An 18,192-nucleotide genomic window follows, 5' to 3' on the forward strand; every position below is an offset into this window, starting at 1 on the left:
ATGTTACCCAGGCTGGAGTGCAATGGCGCGATCTCGGCTCACCGCAATCTCCGCCTCCTGGGTTCAGGCAATTCTCCTGCCTCAGCCTCCTGAGTAGCTGGGATTACAGGCACGCACCACCATGCCCAGCTAATTTTTTGTATTTTTAGTAGAGACGGGGTTTCACCATGTTGACCAGGGTGGTCTCGATCTCTTGACCTCGTGATCCACCCGCCTCGGCCTCCCAAAGTGCTGGGATTACAGGCTTGAGTCGCCGCGCCCAGCTAATTTTTCTATTTTTAGATAGAGACGGGGTTTTACCATGTTGGTAAGGCTGGTCCCAAACTCCTAACCTTGTGATCTGCCCACCTCGGCCTCCCAAAGTGTTGGGATTACAGGCATTAGCCACCGCACCTGGCCAAAAAACTATTTTTAACGACATTTACAATACTGTTAAAAGATATGAGTACCTAGGAATAAATTTAATGAAAGATGGGTAAAGTCTACGCTGAAAACTATCAAATAGTGCTTAGAGGAGTTAAAGAAGACACAAATAGGTGAAAATATTATTTCCCATTTATATATTTATTTTCCAGGGACTATAGCCCTTTCTTTAGGCAGCTAGGGTGAAGGTAATCTCTAAGCATCATCTTACATATAGCTAATTCTTTTACTAATAACAAATCTTGTCTGTTTATTAAGAGTCTTCAATAATTTAATATTAATATTGTATTCATTTTATCTGAGTTATTTGGAACGCATTCTATTATTCAGGGATTTTTCACTAATTCATGCTACTGACCAAAAAACAGTGAAGCTTTATTTTATCTATTCTTATCAATGAGCATTCATGTTCTCATGGCCTCAGAATTTTCAACCACTTAGAACTAAGTGAGAAAATAAAATTATACATCAGAATAGTCATCCAAAATATATGCAGGTTTACCTGTTGACTGGATTGTCCCTGAGACTTCAAGAGATTCCAGTGAAGGCAGGATGAGAAGGGGTTCCTGTTTGGCTGTGCCAAGTTCCAATTTGCTTACAGGGTGCTTGGTGACAGAGGCCTTAGACAGCTCAAGAGCTGGGCGGATGCTTTCAATAAAGACTCTGCTGTGGTTTAAATGGAGTTTGAGGCACTCTGAAGCTGAGAAAACCATCATTAGAACCCTGAGCATCTCCTGGTCTACAGCATCAGTATCATTCACATGGACTTCCAGACAGGGAATCTTGTACTGCCTTGGAGATAGTTTCCAATAGCCAGTACTGATGTCTGGTGGTGCCCTGCACTGAATATTCAGGCAACTCTTTATGCTAGCCTCTTTTTCAGCTACATTTCGCTCCCATTCATTCATAGGTTCAAAGGCAGAAGCATAGTCCTGATCTATAATTGGTGCCTGTGATTTGTCCAAACATGTTTCCAGGACTGAAAAATCTGTTCTGGGTGACCTCTTATTTCTTTTTATCAAGACCTGGATGCCCCTCAACAATGACAGTCTTTCTGGGTGGTCGAAAAAGTACTGTAACTTAAGTACATCCAAAGTCAGTGTTCTCCCTTGAAGGAATTGCAAAACAAATGGAGAACACGCAGCAACAGGTTGCTTTGAGAAGCAATTTTTAGGGCAAGAGCCAGTAAACATTCTGAAACAAATGGACAGTAAGCTTGTGGACAAATTTGCCACAATCCCCTAACTAACTGCATCTTCAGTGAAATTTCCAGCTGGTGCTTTAGGTAGTCATCATTTTCTGATATATTCTCTAATGACTCTTTGTTATCCACCAAATGGAGCAAATGAGACAATTTTGGGTCCAGCTTTTGTTGAAGGGAGGTTGGAGATCAAAAAATTGTTGTAGGCGCTTACAGTCATCATGGATGAGTTGATTTGTTTCAAATAATATAGTCCTAAATCTTGATGTTCCTACCTATCTGAATCCAGGAGTTCAATCGGTCTCATCCCTGCAAGAAATTCTTGGAATGCAGGATTTAAAAACCAATAGGATGTTCTTAGTCTCCGGGCTATAAATTTGCCCATCAAGCACATCAACCCCTGCTTAGATCTCATCAACCCCTGCTTCTGCAAATCATCATCACTAAACTCAAAGCAACATGAAAACAAATCCTTTCAAGGCCAGCTCATCACAGTTGCTTTGAGAAGTTCAGCTGTCACTTTGTTCCTTAAGAAAAGGCATTCCATATAGGACTTGAAAACAGCCACATCATAAAAGGATGGGTCAAAAGGATACCGAAACCAATGAGCACAGATCACCGCCACAAAGGGGGGGTGTTTTCTGAATCCCCTGCAAAGCTTCATTCACTCCAAAGTGAACCATAAACTTTTGCAGACAAGTCATATTACATGAAAAGAGCTTCTGTAATATATAGATAGTATTATAAAAGGGAAACACTTTGATTTCTACAATCGTCTCTAGGTATCGACAGATATCCCTGGCCCTGTCTATACGGACAATAATCAATAAGTCTGTGACAAGTGGTTTTTTTGAATCAGTTTTCCTATGACTTGGAGGATTGAACATATTTCTTAGTAGTCATCTAAAAGGAATAAGACCTGATTCTTTAACTGCTGGAGGATGTTCCTCATGTGCATTTCAGTAACAGATCCTTCTTTCTCTAGGAATTGGTCACAGACGATACTGGCCAGCCCCTAGTCCAGTCTGGTGGAACTAAGGGAGAGGTAGAAAACGAGCTAGAACCTGTTGAATGGGACAGCATCCGAATGCCCACAAGAAAGCTGTTTTCTTCAGGAGGACCATCTTTCTGCTCCCAGCTTCACCCTCCACACACATAACAGAATTCAAGTTGTCAAAGACCTCGGGCAGCACCAGGGGCTCTTGTACAGACTTGCTAATGTGTTTTGAAGCAATGCACAGATCACAGCCCAGTAAGTGGTCCGTCGCCAGACTGGAAGAGATATCAAGCAAAGACATGTGGCAGAAACTGGTGCTGGTATAAGCTGCTCTCAGCTGCTCACTCAGATTATTTGCCTTTTGAAACCATTGGGCTTCACCCTATGCCATCACTATGGACAGAAGAAAAAGGGGGCACAACTAGGATTCATCGTCACATCTCCCTCATTCTCAACACCATTCCCTTTTCACTCCATGGTTCTGCCTATCTACTACGAATGTGTTAGGACCTTCCACAGCCATCCATGATTCCCACATTGCGATCATCTCATAGGTTTTGCCAAAAAATCAGAATGTGGGAAGCATGTGTCCAAAGCGCCCCACTTGAAACATTATGTCTAGGGACGTAGACATAATGTGTGCTCGTTAGAAGCACCATGGAATCTTATAGCTTCCCATTTTAAAAATCTCAGCAAAGAGGCCAGGCAAAGTGACTCATGCCTGTAATCCCAGCACTTTGGGAAGCTGAGGCAGGCGAACTGCTTGAGCCTAGAAGTTCGAGACCAGCCTGGCCAACATGGCAAAACACTGTCTCTACAAAAAATACAAAAATTAGCCAGGTATGGTGGCATGCGCTTGTGGTCCCAGCTACAGGGGCGGCTGAGATGGGAGGATCATTTAAGCCTGGGAGGTTGAGGCTGTAGTGAGCCATGATCTTGCCACTGTATCCCAGCCTGGGTGCCCGAGTGAGACCCTGTCTCCATAAAATAAAATAAAATAAAATGAATAAAAATAAAAATAAAAATCTCAGCCGGGCGCGGTGGCTCAAGCCTGTAATCCCAGCACTTTGGGAGGCCGAGGCGGGTAGATCATGAGGTCAAGAGATTGAGACCATCCTGGTCAACATGGTGAAACCCCGTATCTACTAAAAATACAAAAAATTAGCTGGGCATGGTGGCGCGTGCCTGTAATCCCAGCTACTCAGGGGGCTGAGGCAGGAGAATTGCCTGAACCCGAGAGGCGGAGGTTGCGGTGGGCCGAGATCGCGTCATTGCACTCCAGCCTGGGTAACATGAGTGAAACTCCGTCTCAAAAAAAAAAATCTCAGGCAAGAAGCTTGCTGATTGGTGCTTCTATGGGCCGGTTTGCTTGTACCTAAGACATGTTGCCTACGATCAGTTTGGTCCTGCCTGCACTCTAGAGAAGTCACAGGAACCTTGACTTTTGCTCCTACAGAACACTGTTGGCAATGCTGCTCCTCTTTGGAAGCTCTTTGGACAAATATAAATACTCTTTTTTTGCAACCTCCCTGTATACAAATATATTTACACATACATATAATCCCACATACTACTTCAGAGTTCTTACCTGGCACTGTATGATCAACTGCTATTGAATCTTTAAGACTGCTTTCACGTGGTTTCCTTTGAAAAATAAAAGCCTTTCTTAAATCAAAATTTGCATAGAAGGGTAGTGCATCATGTTACAATCATTGGGGACCAAACATCTTCTAAACCCAGCCCACCCTCAAATATTTATGCTGGTTGAAGGAAGGGGTGCTCCAAATATAAAGCAATTAATAATCTACAGACATCTGCAAGAGTGTGTGTTCCTTAGTGGTTCGTATATGATACATTCCATAGGTGAATACTATCCACGTAATGAGAATCATTGTGTCTAGAGTGAGAAGGATCCTCCAAAAATCATTAGCTACAGCTTCTGTCCTGGGATTTAGAAACATAACCTTTCTTTCTTTCTTTTTTTTTAACTTTGAGACATTATTTATTTATTTATTTTAGCGACAGGGTTTCACCATATTGGTCAGGCTGGTCTCGAACTCCTGACAGGTCATCCACCCGCCTTGGCCTCCCAAAGTGCTGGGATTACAGGCATGAGCCACCAAGCCCGGCCAACATAACCTTTCTAAATCCCAGATGTGTTATAGTAAAAACATAGTTAAACTTACTGTTCAAGGAAGAAACATAATCTTTCTAAATCCCAGAGGTGTAATAGTAATTTTCTGGGATTTAGAAAGGTTATGTTTATTCCTTTAAAAATAAGCTATTTCGGCCGGGCGCCGGTGGCTCACGCCTGTAATCCCAGCACTTTGGGAGGCTGAGGTGGGTGGATCACGAGGTCAAGAGATCGAGACCATCCTGGTCAACATGGTGAAACCCCGTCTCTACTAAAACTACACAAAATTAGCTGGGCATGGTGGCGCGTGCCTGTAATCCCAGCTACTCAGCAGGCTGAGGCAGGAGAATTGCCTGAACCCAGGAGGCGGAGGTTGCGGTGAGCCGAGATCGCACCATTGCACTCTAGCCTGGGTAACAAGAGCGAAACTCTGTCTCAAAAAAAGAAAAAAAAAAAAAAAATAAGCTATTTCTATATCCCCAAACTTTTTTTCTTTAGTGTCATTTTTCAATTCACATAAAAAATGAATCAAGTGAATAGCAAGTTGCTTCGTTTTCTTTTTGGGGGATGACAAGCATATCATCCCTAACACATAGCTTCAAAATAAGGTGGGGCATGTGTGTATTAAATTAGTAGTGTTTTATATCCCAGAGAACTATGTAAGATTTCTCAGCTTAAAGTGGTCAGTCTATTTTTTTTTCTTTTTTTTTTTTTATTGTTGTTCTTTTTAAGTGGTCAGTCTGTTAACTGGGTTTATGATTTTGTTGGACACTTGGTTTTGTTAAAGTAACATCTTCCCAGCCCCTAAAAAGCCCAAGTAGCAAATCCAGCCTTATAATCCTTCAAATGAAGATCCAGAGATGATCCATTTAGCCTGGATGCTAATCAGTGAAGTCTAAGAGAGTCCGGGCCTTATAAAGTAGAAGAGATTGACTATGCATTTCATGAAGCTAGGTATTGTGCCTGACTGGTTTACTGTGATCTCCTCAGGCTGCACCTAGAACATGATAGATGCTTAGTAGATTTTTTATAGAATCTATTAACTTATTTATGATGAGATATTCCTGTTCAACAGTTTTCAATTATATGATCATGTGCTGCTAAAACAGACAAGGTGGTGGTGCTCATTACACTTTTCATTCACAAAGTTCACCATGGCTCTGAAGGTCTGGAATCACTTCTACAGAGGACTTCATATTTTGGAGAATTGGATAACTAAGTGTAAAAATTAAAAGTTATAAAAATAGTTGTATGCATTTAACTATTAGGTTTTCGTGTGTGTGTGTTTGTGTATATATATGTATGTATGTATTTTGTTGTTATTCACACTGTTTCAGCATAGTATATACAGTTGTATGCATTTGACTATTAGGTTTTCGTGTGTGTGTGTGTGTGTGTTTTCCAGAGACAGGGTCTCACTATGTTGCCCAGGCGGTTCTGGTTTTAAACTTCTGGCCTCTAGCAATCCTCCTGGCTAGGCATCCCAAAATGCTGGGATTAGAAGTGTGAGCCACCGTGCCTGGGCTTGTATTAGGTTTTTAAAAACATTATTAGAGTTTTAGTGACAAGAATTAAGTATAAAACTATCATTTCCAGTGATTCTCTCTGTCAGTGGCTCCCTGCAATAGAAATGTAAATGGTTTATAAAGTAATGGTAAGGATATGAAGGGAATTTGGTGGAATGAGTGCATATTTAACATTCCTACATGAAACCAACAAAAATGAACTTAAAGAATCAAAACTAGAGCACTTTGGGAGGCCGAGGCGGGCAGATCACAAGGTAAAGAGATCAAGACCATCCTGGCCAACATAGTGAAACCCCATCTCTACTAAAAATACAAAAATTAGCTGGGTGTGATGGCGCACGCCTGTAGTCCCAGCTATTCAGGAGGCTGAGGCAGGAGAATCACTTGAATCTGGGAGGCAGAGGTTGCAGTGAGCTGAGATCACGCCATTGCACTCCAGCCTGGTGACAGAGAGAGACTCCGTCTCAAAAAAAAAAAAAAAATCAAAAATAGGAAAAAAAAAAAAACAAAAAAACTATGAATTCTGGAACAAAAATACATTACTGGAAAAACTGGTGAAATCCAAATAAAATCTGGATTATAGTAAATAGTAATGTACCAGTGTATGAATTGGTACACTGATGATTTGACAAATATGCTAGTATAAGATGTTAGCGTAAGGGTAAATTAGGTACAGAAATATCTAGGAAGTCTTTGTATTACTTTGCACTTTTTCTGTAAATCTAAATGATTTCAAATAAAAACTTTATTTAAAAAAAAGTGCTGGATGTGGTGTAATGCCTGTAATGCCAGCACTTTGGGAGGCAGAGGTGGGCAGATCACTTGAGGCCAGAAGTTTGAGACCAGCCTGGCCAACATGGCGAAACCCTGTCTATTAAAAAGAAAATTCAAAAATTTTGCTTTGTTTTGTTTTCATAGAGAACAAGAAAATTCAAAAATTAACCAGGCAGTGGTGGCATACACCTGTACTGCTAGCTACTCAGGAGGCTGGGGCACAAGAATTGCTTGAACCCGGGAGGCAGAGGTTGCAGTGAGCCGAGATTGTGCCACAGCACTCCAGCCTGGGTGATAGAGTGAGCCGCTGTCTCAAAACAAAACAAAAAAACAAAGCTGGGTGTGACGACTCACACCTGTATTCCCAGCACTTTGGGAGGCCGCAGCGGATGGATCACTTGAGGTCAGGAGTTCAAGACCAGCCTGACCAACATGGTGAAACCCTGACTCTATTAAAAAATACAAAAGTTAGCTGGGTGTGGTGGCTCATGCTGTAATCCTAGCACTTTGGGAAGCCAAAGTAGGAAGATCACTTGAGGCCAGAAGTTCAAGACCAGACCAACCTGTACAACATACGGAGACTTCATCTCTACTAAAATTTTTAAAATTTGCCAGGGTGTGGGGGTGGCACACATGTATAGTTCCAGCTACTTGGGGGACTGAGGCAGGAAGATCACTTGAGACCAGAAGGTTGGGGCCACAGTAAGCCGTGATTGCACCACTGCACTCCAGCCCGGGTGACAGAGTAAGACCCTGTCTTAAACAAACAAAAAGTAAAAAAAGAAACCCTTCATCAGTATCAAAACTAAAGAATGGCTGCAAACATACTCTCTAGAAACTCCTTGCCAAACATCATGAAACCAGAACGCAAATACCCTCTAAACTCAGGTTTGATGTATGCTTGAAGAACAAGAGAGAAAGTTCACAAGGAGCTCTAGTTGCAATTATTAAAATGGACAGATGAGAACTATACACGTGAGTAAGTCAGTGGCCCATTCCATGCTGTGGAATCACAGGAGAGCAGGAGTAAAGCAAAGGGACTTTCTTTTGAGACAAGGTCTCACTCTGCTGCCCAGGCTTGAGGGTAGTAGCATGATCAAGGCTCAATGTAGCCTCCAACTCCCAGGTTAAATTGACCCTCCCACCTCAGACTCCCAAGTAACTGGGACTACAGGCACATGCCACCAGGCCAGGCAATTTTTTTTTTTTTTGTAGAGACAGGGTCTAACTATGTTGCTCAGGGTGGCCTGGCACTCCTGGGCTTGAGGTATCCTCCCACCTCGGTTTCCCAAAGTGCTGGGATTATAGACATGAGCCACTGCCTCTGGCCCAGATGCGTCATTTGTATTGCTTTCAAATGACTTGGAGATAAGTCCAGAAATAGAAGCATAGCTTCAGGAAAACAACAAGTAGAACTTTTAATATTTCTGTCCAAAGTCAGCCATGGAGAGCCAAATAAAAGCAGACCCTTAAGGGAGGGGTGAAGTGGCTTACAAAAGAAAAAAATATATTTTAATAGGCCTATAAAGGAAAAGAACTATGAAGGAAGGTAAAATATAAACATTTGCATACAAACAAAGGCCAATAAAGTTAATTGCCAGCACAACTGCCCTACAAAAGATGTGAAAGGGGCTGAGCATGGTGGCTCACGCTTGTAATCCCAGCACTTTGGGAGGTGGATCATAAGGTCAGGAGTTCCAGACCAGCCTGACCAACATGGTGAAACCCTGTCTCTACTAAAATTACAAAAATTATCCAGGTGTGGTGGTGCACATCTGTAATTCTAGCTACTCAGGAGGCTGAGGAGGGAGAATCACTTGAACCCAGAGGCGGAGGTTGTGGTCAGGCAAGATGGTGCCATTGCACTCCAGCCTAGGCAACAAGAGCAAAACTCCATCTTAAAAAAAAAAGATGTGAAGACTCATCCTTCATAGCCTGAATCAGAGGAGTGGATAAAGACTCAATCTAAAGATAAAATAAGGGAGTAAATGAGAAAAAAAAATGTTGAAGTGCATCCAAAGTCACAGATGGTTAATATTCATTCCACTCACCTGGGAAAATATCTGGTGTGATCATCTAGTGGGTTATCACCCTCCTGACACTTCTTTAAACACCCTCCACAGGAAAAGCACTGGATGATGTCCTTTATACCTAAAAGTAAGGAAACTTGAACAGTGCCACTGGCGTGGGCATCTGTCCACTGACACGCAGATAATAACCACCAGACCTGTATTAGTGAAAGCCTATTCAGTCTCCAATTGGGTTTTGTGACAAAGTCAGAAGTTGGTTACCAGTGGGGCAATTTTCTATCTAAGACTGTTTGCCCATCTACAGGATAACCAGCAAGTAGTCATTCAATGCTCCTACACACCATGCAGTTTGATAGGCACCGTCCCTCTGCCCCATTCTCCTTTGATCAACAAACAGATTGGCAACCAGAATCTGGAACTGAAACTCCATGAGGGAGCCAGGCACAGTGTCTTACGCCTGTAATCCCAGCACTTTGAGAGGCCAAGGCGGGTAGATCACCTGAGGTCAGGAGTTTGAGACTAGCCTGGACAACATGGTGAAACTCTGTCTTTACTAAAAATACAAAAATTAGCTGGGTGTGGTGGTGGGCGCCTGTAATCCCAGCTACTCGGGAGGCTGAGGCAGGAGAATCACTTGAACCCGTGAGAATGAGGTTGCAGGGAGCTGAGATCGCTCCATTGCAGTCCAGCCTGGGTGACAAGAGAAACAACATCTCAAAAAATAAAAAATAAGCTCCACGAGGAAAGAGACTTTTGTCTGTTTTGCTCATTATTGAATGACATGAACCAGAAGAGTGCTTAGCACTCATGAGGCACTCAATTAGTATTTGTTTAATGAACAAATCAGAATGAATATATTTAGAGCTCAAGAAAAAAAACCCAGCAAATCTAGCCGCCCTTATGTAAGTGAATGCATGACGAAGCAGCTGCCTCTCACCACGTTATCGCCAGGTTTATTCCACCAGAAATAGAATCAAGTCTCTTTGTGAGATGATATTTCTTCAGAAAGAAATTGGGTTTTAGCTCTGCCAAAGGATCAAACTAGAAACAGCATTTCTCATCTTCCCTCCACTCTGGGAAAGCGGGGGCAGAGGAAAGCCTCCCAGAAATATGAGGTTCTAGAGCTTGCAAGATCTGAAAAAGGCCAGAGGACTAGGATTTGAGTGGAGAGGTGGAGGACTGGAAAGGAAGCGGGTGAGGACACCAGACAGAGGGTCCTGAGGAAGGCTAAGAGGGAGATACAGTAGAGTAGGGAGAAATGGCAAACACTCTTTCCAAAGGCTTAAGATTGTGAGGCGGTCAGATTTTTTTGTCCCCATGAAATATGTCTGTGAGGTAGAGTGACAACTGTCTTCTCCTTCTCTGTATTGCTGTGGTATTCGTGACAGCTACTTGATCTCTCTCAAAGATCCGCGTTAACCTCCACTGGAACTTATGCATGCTGAACAAGACCAGCGAGGTACCTAGGAACCCTTCCCTGATCATCTTGTATCTCAGGCAGCGATTTAGCTGAGAGGAACCAGCCCATCATTGGTGGATTGCAGAGGTGCTTCCTGATGACCAGAAGCTAAAAAGAAAATGCCACAATCTGGTGGAAGACTCTGCATATTTAGGAATCATGAATATGAATTTCCTGATTTTCTCCTGCAGGCAGAATGTGGCAAAGATTGCTATCCACAGTCTTAGTATCTCACGTCCTTCAATACTAAGGGAAATCCCAATTTTTAGCTGGGCACATTGTCACCCAGGAAAAAGATTAGGTTTCCCAACTCCTCTTACAGCTAGGTATGGTCATCTAAATTCTTTCTTTCTTTTTTTTTTTTTTTTTAAATGGAGTTTCACTCTTGTTGCCCAGGCTGGAGTGCAATGGCATGATCTCGGCTCACTGCAACCTCCACCTCCTAGGTTCGAGTGATTCTCCTGGCTCAGCCTCCCGAGTAGCTGGGATTACAGGTGCCCACCACCATACCTGGCTAATTTTTTGTATTTTTTGTATACACAGGGTTGCACCATATTGGCCACGCTGGTCTCAAACTACTGACCTCAAGTGATCCACTCACCTCAGCCTTCCAAATTGCTGGGATTATAGGAGTGAGCCACCATGCCCGGCCATGTGACTAAGTTCTGATTAAAGAAATATAAGTAGCAGTGTCCTGTGACAATTTCTAGGAGCACCTTGGGGGAGGGGGAGACAAGAGGTGGGGAGAGTAATGTGTAGAAAGAGAAGACATGATAATTATCCCAAATAAATGCTTGTATTGTTAGTCCAGATCTTAAGGTTTCAAATTTGAAGCTTCACCATCTAAGGGAGGTACAGAAAACTGGGAGAGGATTTATGATGCAGGAAAGAAAAGGGATCTATGCCAGATACAGTGGCTCATGCCTGCAGTCCCAGCATTTTGAGAAGCCAAGTCAGGAGGATTGCTTGAACCCAGGAGATCGAGGCTGCAGTGAGCCATGATCTTGCCACTGCCCTCCAGCCTGGGTGACCATGTCTCAAAACCAAATAAAAAGGAAAAGAAAAAGAATCTGTAAGAAATGCTGAAGTGAGTGGAGGTGGTTGAGTGTAGCTAAACCCAAGCCCAGGAGCATAAAGTCTATGTGGGACTTAAAGGTCAACCAAGCAAGTGGTCACAACCCACTGACTCACCTGTGTAGAAAAGGTCTGCCTTGGCCAGTGCTGAAACTCCTGCAGCTGATTCCCAGGGCCAGTCCTTAAAAGAGTCCAGCGGTAGTTCTTCATTAGCAAAGATGCAGCCATTGCAATAAGCTTGAATAAAAAGCACAGGGTGAGACCAGCAGGCTTTCATCTTTTTTTTTTTTTTTTCTGTATCTTTGTTGCTGCTGCACAAATTAAAGAGACCGATAGGCTTTGATATTGCAAGTATCAGTGTTCAAGTTGTCCCTTCACAGTTACAGATGGAATGATGTCTAGAGTTTGCTTCAAAATAAATGGGGGGGAAAAGGAAAAAAAAGAGGTAAGTACAAAAAAAAAATGAAGAAATAAACAAGAAAGCCTTTGAAAAATGTTTGAGTTTTTACCTGATGCCATAGGTCATTCTCTCTGGACCCAGGAATTCACAAAATGTTCTCCCTGAGGGAAATTAAAATTCAAGTTGTTGATTGTTGATTGATTGACTTTTTTTTTTTTTGAGGCCAAGTCTCACTCTGTTGCCCAGGCTGAAGTGTAGTGGCGTGATCTCATCTCACTGCAACCTCCACCTCCTGGGTTCAAGAAATTCTCCTGCCTCAGCCTCCCAAGTAGCTAGGAATTACAACTAATTTTTTTTTTTTTTTTAGTAGAGACAGAGGGTTTCACCATGGTGGAGGTCTCGAGGCTGGTCTCGAACACCTGACTTCATGTGGTCTGCTTGCCTTGGCCTCCCAAAGTGTTGGGATTACAGGCGTGAGCCACCGTACCCGGACTGATTGACTTATAAAGTATTGTTATACCCAGGCGAGTTAGATGGAACAACGCCACGCTCTGAGTTTCAAATTATGATATTTTTTAGCCGACTGAGAGACTGCTACCACTCAAAATTCTCTCGACCCCAAGGAAGGGGCTTGATTTTCTTTTATACCTTGATTTAGGTAGGGGAGGGGGAGCCTAGCTGGAGCAGAGTTTACAGAAGCAGAACAAGCAAGTTAGATAAGGAGGCTGGTAACTAGGAGGCAGGAGGTTCTCATGATTGTTGATTTTTAAGGAGGGTATACACAAGCGGTTCCCATGACTGCCAGTTACCAAGGGGGGTATTCGATACTTGTCATGTAATCAATCAAGGTGGGGGCATTCACAATGGCAAGTGGGCTTGCCAAGCAGGCTATGGTTACAAAGGTTATATGTTTCTATAGTTCTAACTACAGCACGACCCAACACAGTAGCAAGACCCAGGTATGCACTTAAGGTAAGAGCAGCAGGAGGGGTGAGGTGGAGGTCAAGATGGAGTCTATCTGGCTCTCAGCAAAATGGAGTCTGTCTGGCTAACACAGGGTAGGTTAGCACAGTTATACCTATCTACCAACAAGAACTGAAAGAACGTTCCCCCAGAATGAAGAGTTTCATTGGATGGAATGGCAGTGTCATTGGAGAATTATTCCTTTTTGATTTCTGTTGATGTTGGAATTGTTTTTATGCAGTGTAAACACACAAACGCACACACGCTGTGAATGTTTATCCATACTCAGCAGGAAGCCTTCTCAGGGTCACTTTTTCCAGAAACTGACCTTGAAAACAGACTTGCATTTAGATATCACAGATGTACTTTGGCAAATGAGGAAGCAGGAGACACAGAATGGTAACTAAGTTCATAAGGGTATTATATGTTTACAACTGATTTCTTCTGGGAAAGTTGTACCCAATTTCTTTTTGAGGAAACACCCTCCTCGCACTATCAGGCCTGTTCTCTATAGCGTTCTGGTCTTCTGAGTCATGTTAGTCAATAAATTCTCGTTTTTGTTTAAGCCAGTTTGGATTAGACTTCCCATCACTCTCCACTAGGAAATTCTTACTGATTAAAGATAGTTAACCAGCTGGGAAGAGCCAGCTCTGAGGTCCACTGTGGGTGACAGCGCCTAGGTCAGGAGATCTTAGCAGGCATTCAGATAGAGGCAGCAGAGGGAAGCTAGGGCAAGTGGCTTCATTCATAAAGGGAGGACTGTCAGGAAGGCAAGCAGAGCCCATCAGAAGCCAGCCCTGGAGAAAGAAAAAGGCTCTAGGTCAGCAAGTGAATGTGATATTTTTTCACTTTGAAGATGGGAGGCAGGGAAATGAAAGGAGAAAAGAAGAAAGAAATCAAACCCATGACATAAAAAGAATGCTTACGCCCTTCTGAGTCAGACATTTAAAATAGGTAATCCAAAAACTTGAGAAAAAAAATTGTTGTTATACATTACCGTTATTCAACAAATCCCTTACAGCTTTGAATATACTGGGCAATTTCCTCTGAGGATTTCTTGCTTTGAAGAAATTCACATGTGTAATTAATGAATATAATGAAAATGTACCTCAATACTGTGATAAAGCTATTCTATATCACAATGAACATTTATAAAAATGTATTGAATTGTTGAATTTTACTATACTTCAATAAAATTGCCCAAAAATTTACTGTAAAACTTACTTAGAATTATCATTTTTCTTATATAATTATTTTTTATTCCTATTAGTGACAACATGATGTAGTTATTTAAAATTAAATCATCAGATTAACTTTTTTCTTGCAATAAAACATATAATATAATCAAAGAGTTATTTACAGTAAAGAATGGAGCTTTTGATTTCTGGAATTAAGCAGTGGTGACTAAATCTAGTTCCTGTGGTTATATGAAAGCTACTGGCAATAAAGAGAACTATATTTAAAATAATAGGCCAGATGCAGTGGCTCCCAACAAGGAGTTTGAGACCAGCCTGGGCAACATGGCAAAACATGCTGTCTACAAAAAATACAAAAATTAGCCTGGCATGGTGCCACACCTCTGTAGTACCAGCTATTTAGGAAGCTGAGGGGGGAGGATCACATGAGCCCAGGAAGATAGAGGCTACAGTGAGCCATGATCAAGCCACTGCACTCCAGCATGGGCAAAAGAGTGAGAAAGAGTGAGACCCCGTCTCAAAAAATAAATATATAAAATCTTTTTAAAATAGCAATAATAATATATTTACTGAACAAAAAATTATCATGTGTTAAAAAGTAATGGATATTAATTTATGATTTTTTGTTTTTTAAAAAAAGCATATTGAATACTATTTTAAAAACACATTCATTTATAACACCACATGTGAACAACAAAAAAAACCACATTCATTTCCTATAAAAGAGAACCAGTTTTAAAATTAACTTTTAAAAATTGCTATGCCTGGGCACAGCGGCTCATGCCTGTAATCCCAGCACTTTGGGAGGCCGAGCTGGGTGGCTCATGAGGAGGTCAGGGTTCAAGACCAGCCTGGACAAATGGTGAAACTCCATCTCTACTAAAAATACAAAAATTAGCTGGGCGTGGTGGCAGGTACCTCTCATCCCAGCTACTTGGGAGGCTGAGGCAGGAGGATCACTTCAACCTGGGAGGCAGAGTTTGCAGTGAGCTGTGATTGCACCACTGCGCTCCAGCCTGGGCGACAGAGCGAGACTCTGTCTGAAAAAAAAAAAAAAAAAGCCTCCAAATCAAATTTAAGTTCTTTTTCTATGGTGCTGTAGTAAAGACTGGGCTGGGAACCCAAAGGCCGGAGGTTTTGTCCCTGCCCTTCCACCAGTGGGGATGTGACCAACCTTGCCATCCTTCTCTCATAATCACAGGAGAACATCGAGGCCATCAGATGATCTGCATGTTTCCCCAGGGCCACGATTCTACCTGATAGGCAGCCAGGGTTCCCAGTCTTCAGGTGTATACATCTTTCCAAGGATTGCTCTAAGTCTGCATATAACCCACATGGCACACAATGCACAGGGTCGTGCCCTGTCCTCATGATTTATATGGATTGAGTACCTTAAAAAAATTACTGTGAAATCAGCTTACATTTGTGGAGTGCCACATTTTTCTTTCTTTCTTTTTTTTTTTTTTTTTTTTTTAAGCTGGAGTCTTGCTCTGTCACCAGGCTGGAATGCAGTGGCTCAATCTCGGCTCACTGCAATCTCCGCCTCCCAGGTTCAAGCAATTCTCCTGCCTCAGCCTCCCAAGTAGCTGGGACTACAGGTGCACGCCACCACACGCAGCTAATTTTTGTATTTTTAGTAGAGACAGGGTTTTACCATGTTGGCCAGGATGGTCTCCATCTCTTGACCTTGTGATCCACCCACCTCAGCCTCCCAAAGTGCTAGGTTTACAGACGTGAGCCACAGCACCTGGCCAAGTGCCACATTTTTAAAAGTGTAAGAGTATACTCAGACATTTTGTTGATCGTTTATAAAAGAAGCAACAGGGCCAGGCATGGTGGCTCAAGCCTGCAATCCCAGCATTTTGGGAGGCCGAGGTGGGCGGATCACCTGATATCAGGAGTTCAAGACCAGCCTGATCAACATGGAGAAAACCCATCTCTAGCAAAAATACAAAATTAACTGGATGTGATGGTGCATGCCTGTAATCCCAGCTACTCGGGAGCCTGAGGCAGGAGAATCGCTTGAACCCAGGAGGTGGAGGTTGCGTGAGCCGAGATCTCACCATTGCACTTCAGCCTGGGAAACAAGAACAAAACTGTCAAAAAAATAATAATAATTAAAATTTAAAAAAAAAAAAAGCAACAAATAGAAGTCCAAAAAGCTAAAGACAGAGTAACCAAAAGAAACTTAGGGATGCTGGTTCTAACTTCAGCTCTTAAATTTTATTGGCTGACCATGTGCTTATGATGACAAACAAATGAAAGGCAGAACAGTTGGTCATCAGTTATCCTCACATTATACATGGTAATTTTTACAAAGTATTTGCTCATATGCTTTATTTCTCATCCTGACAACCACCAGACAAGCTGTACATTATTTTTATTTTTTTAATCTTTTTTCTAAGATGGGGCTTCACCATGATGGCCAGGCTGGTCTTGAACCCCTGACCTCAGGTGATTTACCCACCCCGGCCTCCCAAAGTGCTAGGATTACTGGCATGAGCCACCGCACCCAGCCCAAGCTGTACATTATTATCTGCTGTGGAAGTTGCAGATACCAAGATGAAATCACTTTTCTCAGACCCACACAAAATAGGGTTGGGAAGGCATGAAGGAGTGAGGTTCAAGGTTATATGTCCAAGATAAGAACGGTTCCAAAGACTTTCTAAAAATCCCATAAGAAATCCCTTCATGCCTGTTACACATCTCCTACATTGCATTGCTTGCATGTATGCACATATTTATATGAAAAGGTTTATCATTGCACATTCTTTATGATTGCAGCAATTAGGATAAGATGAGACACTCTCAAAAGAACACCTGCCCAGGAATGGCATCTCCACCAATGAATACACAACAACTCTGGCTTTGAGCTTTCAGAACCAAGGAATTTGATTCCATTCCAATTCCATTCCAATTCCAATTCCATTCCATTCCATTCCAATTGCCATTCCATTCCAATTCCATTCCATTCCAATACCATTCCATTCCAATTCCCATTCCATTCCCATTCCATTCCATTCCAATTCCATTCCAATTCCATTCCATTCCAATTACATCCCATTCCCATTCCAATTCCATTCCATTCCAATTCCAGTTCCATTCCCATTCGATTCCAATTCCAATTCCATTCCATTCAAATTCCATTCAATTCCAATTCCAATACCATGCCAGTTCCATTCCCATTCCATTCCAGCCCAATTCCATTCCATTCCAATTCCAATTCCATTCCATTTCAATTCCGATTCCATTCCCATTCCCATTCCATTCCAATTCCATTCCATTCCAATTCCAATTCCATTCCCATTCCGTTCCAATTCCAATTCCATTCCATTCAATTCCATTCCATTCCATTCTATTCTCGATTCCATTCCATTCCATTCTCCATTCGAACCTATTGTATACTCTGTTCCATTTCATTCCATTCTCCAGTCCATTCCCTTCTCCATTCCATTCCATTCTCCTTTCCATTCCATTCCATTCTATTCTTCATTCCATTCCATTCTATTCTCCATTACATTTCACACCATTCTCCTCTGCCTTCCACTTAATTCCATTCTCCATTTCATTCCATTCCATTCTCCATTCCATTCTTCATTTCATTCCATTCTATTTTCCATTCCATTCCTTTCTACATTCCATTCCATTCTACAGTCTGTTCCATTCCACTTTATTCTCCATTCCGTTCCATCCCATTCCATTCCACTCTCCATTCTATTCCATTCTCCATTCTATTGCATTCAATTCCATTCTCCATTTGATTCTACTCAATTACATTCCCCATTCAAACCCATTCCATTCTATTCCATTTCATTCCATTTCCTTCTTCATTCCATTCCATTCCATTCCATTCTCCATTCCATTTCATTCCATTCTACATTTCATTTAATTCCATTCCATTCCACACTCCCTTCCGTTCCATTCCATTCTCCATTCGGTTCCATTCCACTATATTCCATTCTCCATTGCATTCCATTCCATTCTCCATTCCATTCCATTCTCCATTCCATTCCAT

General features: G+C 42.1%; 1 protein-coding gene across 1 annotated transcript in view; it reads right to left on the reverse strand.

The window, feature by feature from the left end:
• NAIP (NLR family apoptosis inhibitory protein) overlaps positions 1–18,192 on the reverse strand; it is a 55,015-nt gene that overhangs the window by 20,147 nt on the left and 16,676 nt on the right. Inside the window, 13 exon segments of the mRNA XM_032287178.1 lie at positions 926–1,573; positions 1,576–1,775; positions 1,777–2,258; positions 2,260–2,453; positions 2,456–2,694; positions 2,696–3,014; positions 4,210–4,265; positions 5,887–5,970; positions 9,107–9,206; positions 11,736–11,855; positions 12,128–12,179; positions 13,089–13,100; positions 13,990–14,112. Of these exon segments, the coding sequence (XP_032143069.1) occupies positions 926–1,573; positions 1,576–1,775; positions 1,777–2,258; positions 2,260–2,453; positions 2,456–2,694; positions 2,696–3,014; positions 4,210–4,265; positions 5,887–5,970; positions 9,107–9,206; positions 11,736–11,855; positions 12,128–12,179; positions 13,089–13,100; positions 13,990–14,112 (2,629 nt within the window).

Source organism: Sapajus apella, unplaced genomic scaffold (assembly GCF_009761245.1).
Source record: "Sapajus apella isolate SASKATOON/1434 unplaced genomic scaffold, GSC_monkey_1.0 scaffold1, whole genome shotgun sequence".
Lineage (NCBI taxonomy): Eukaryota > Metazoa > Chordata > Mammalia > Primates > Cebidae > Sapajus > Sapajus apella.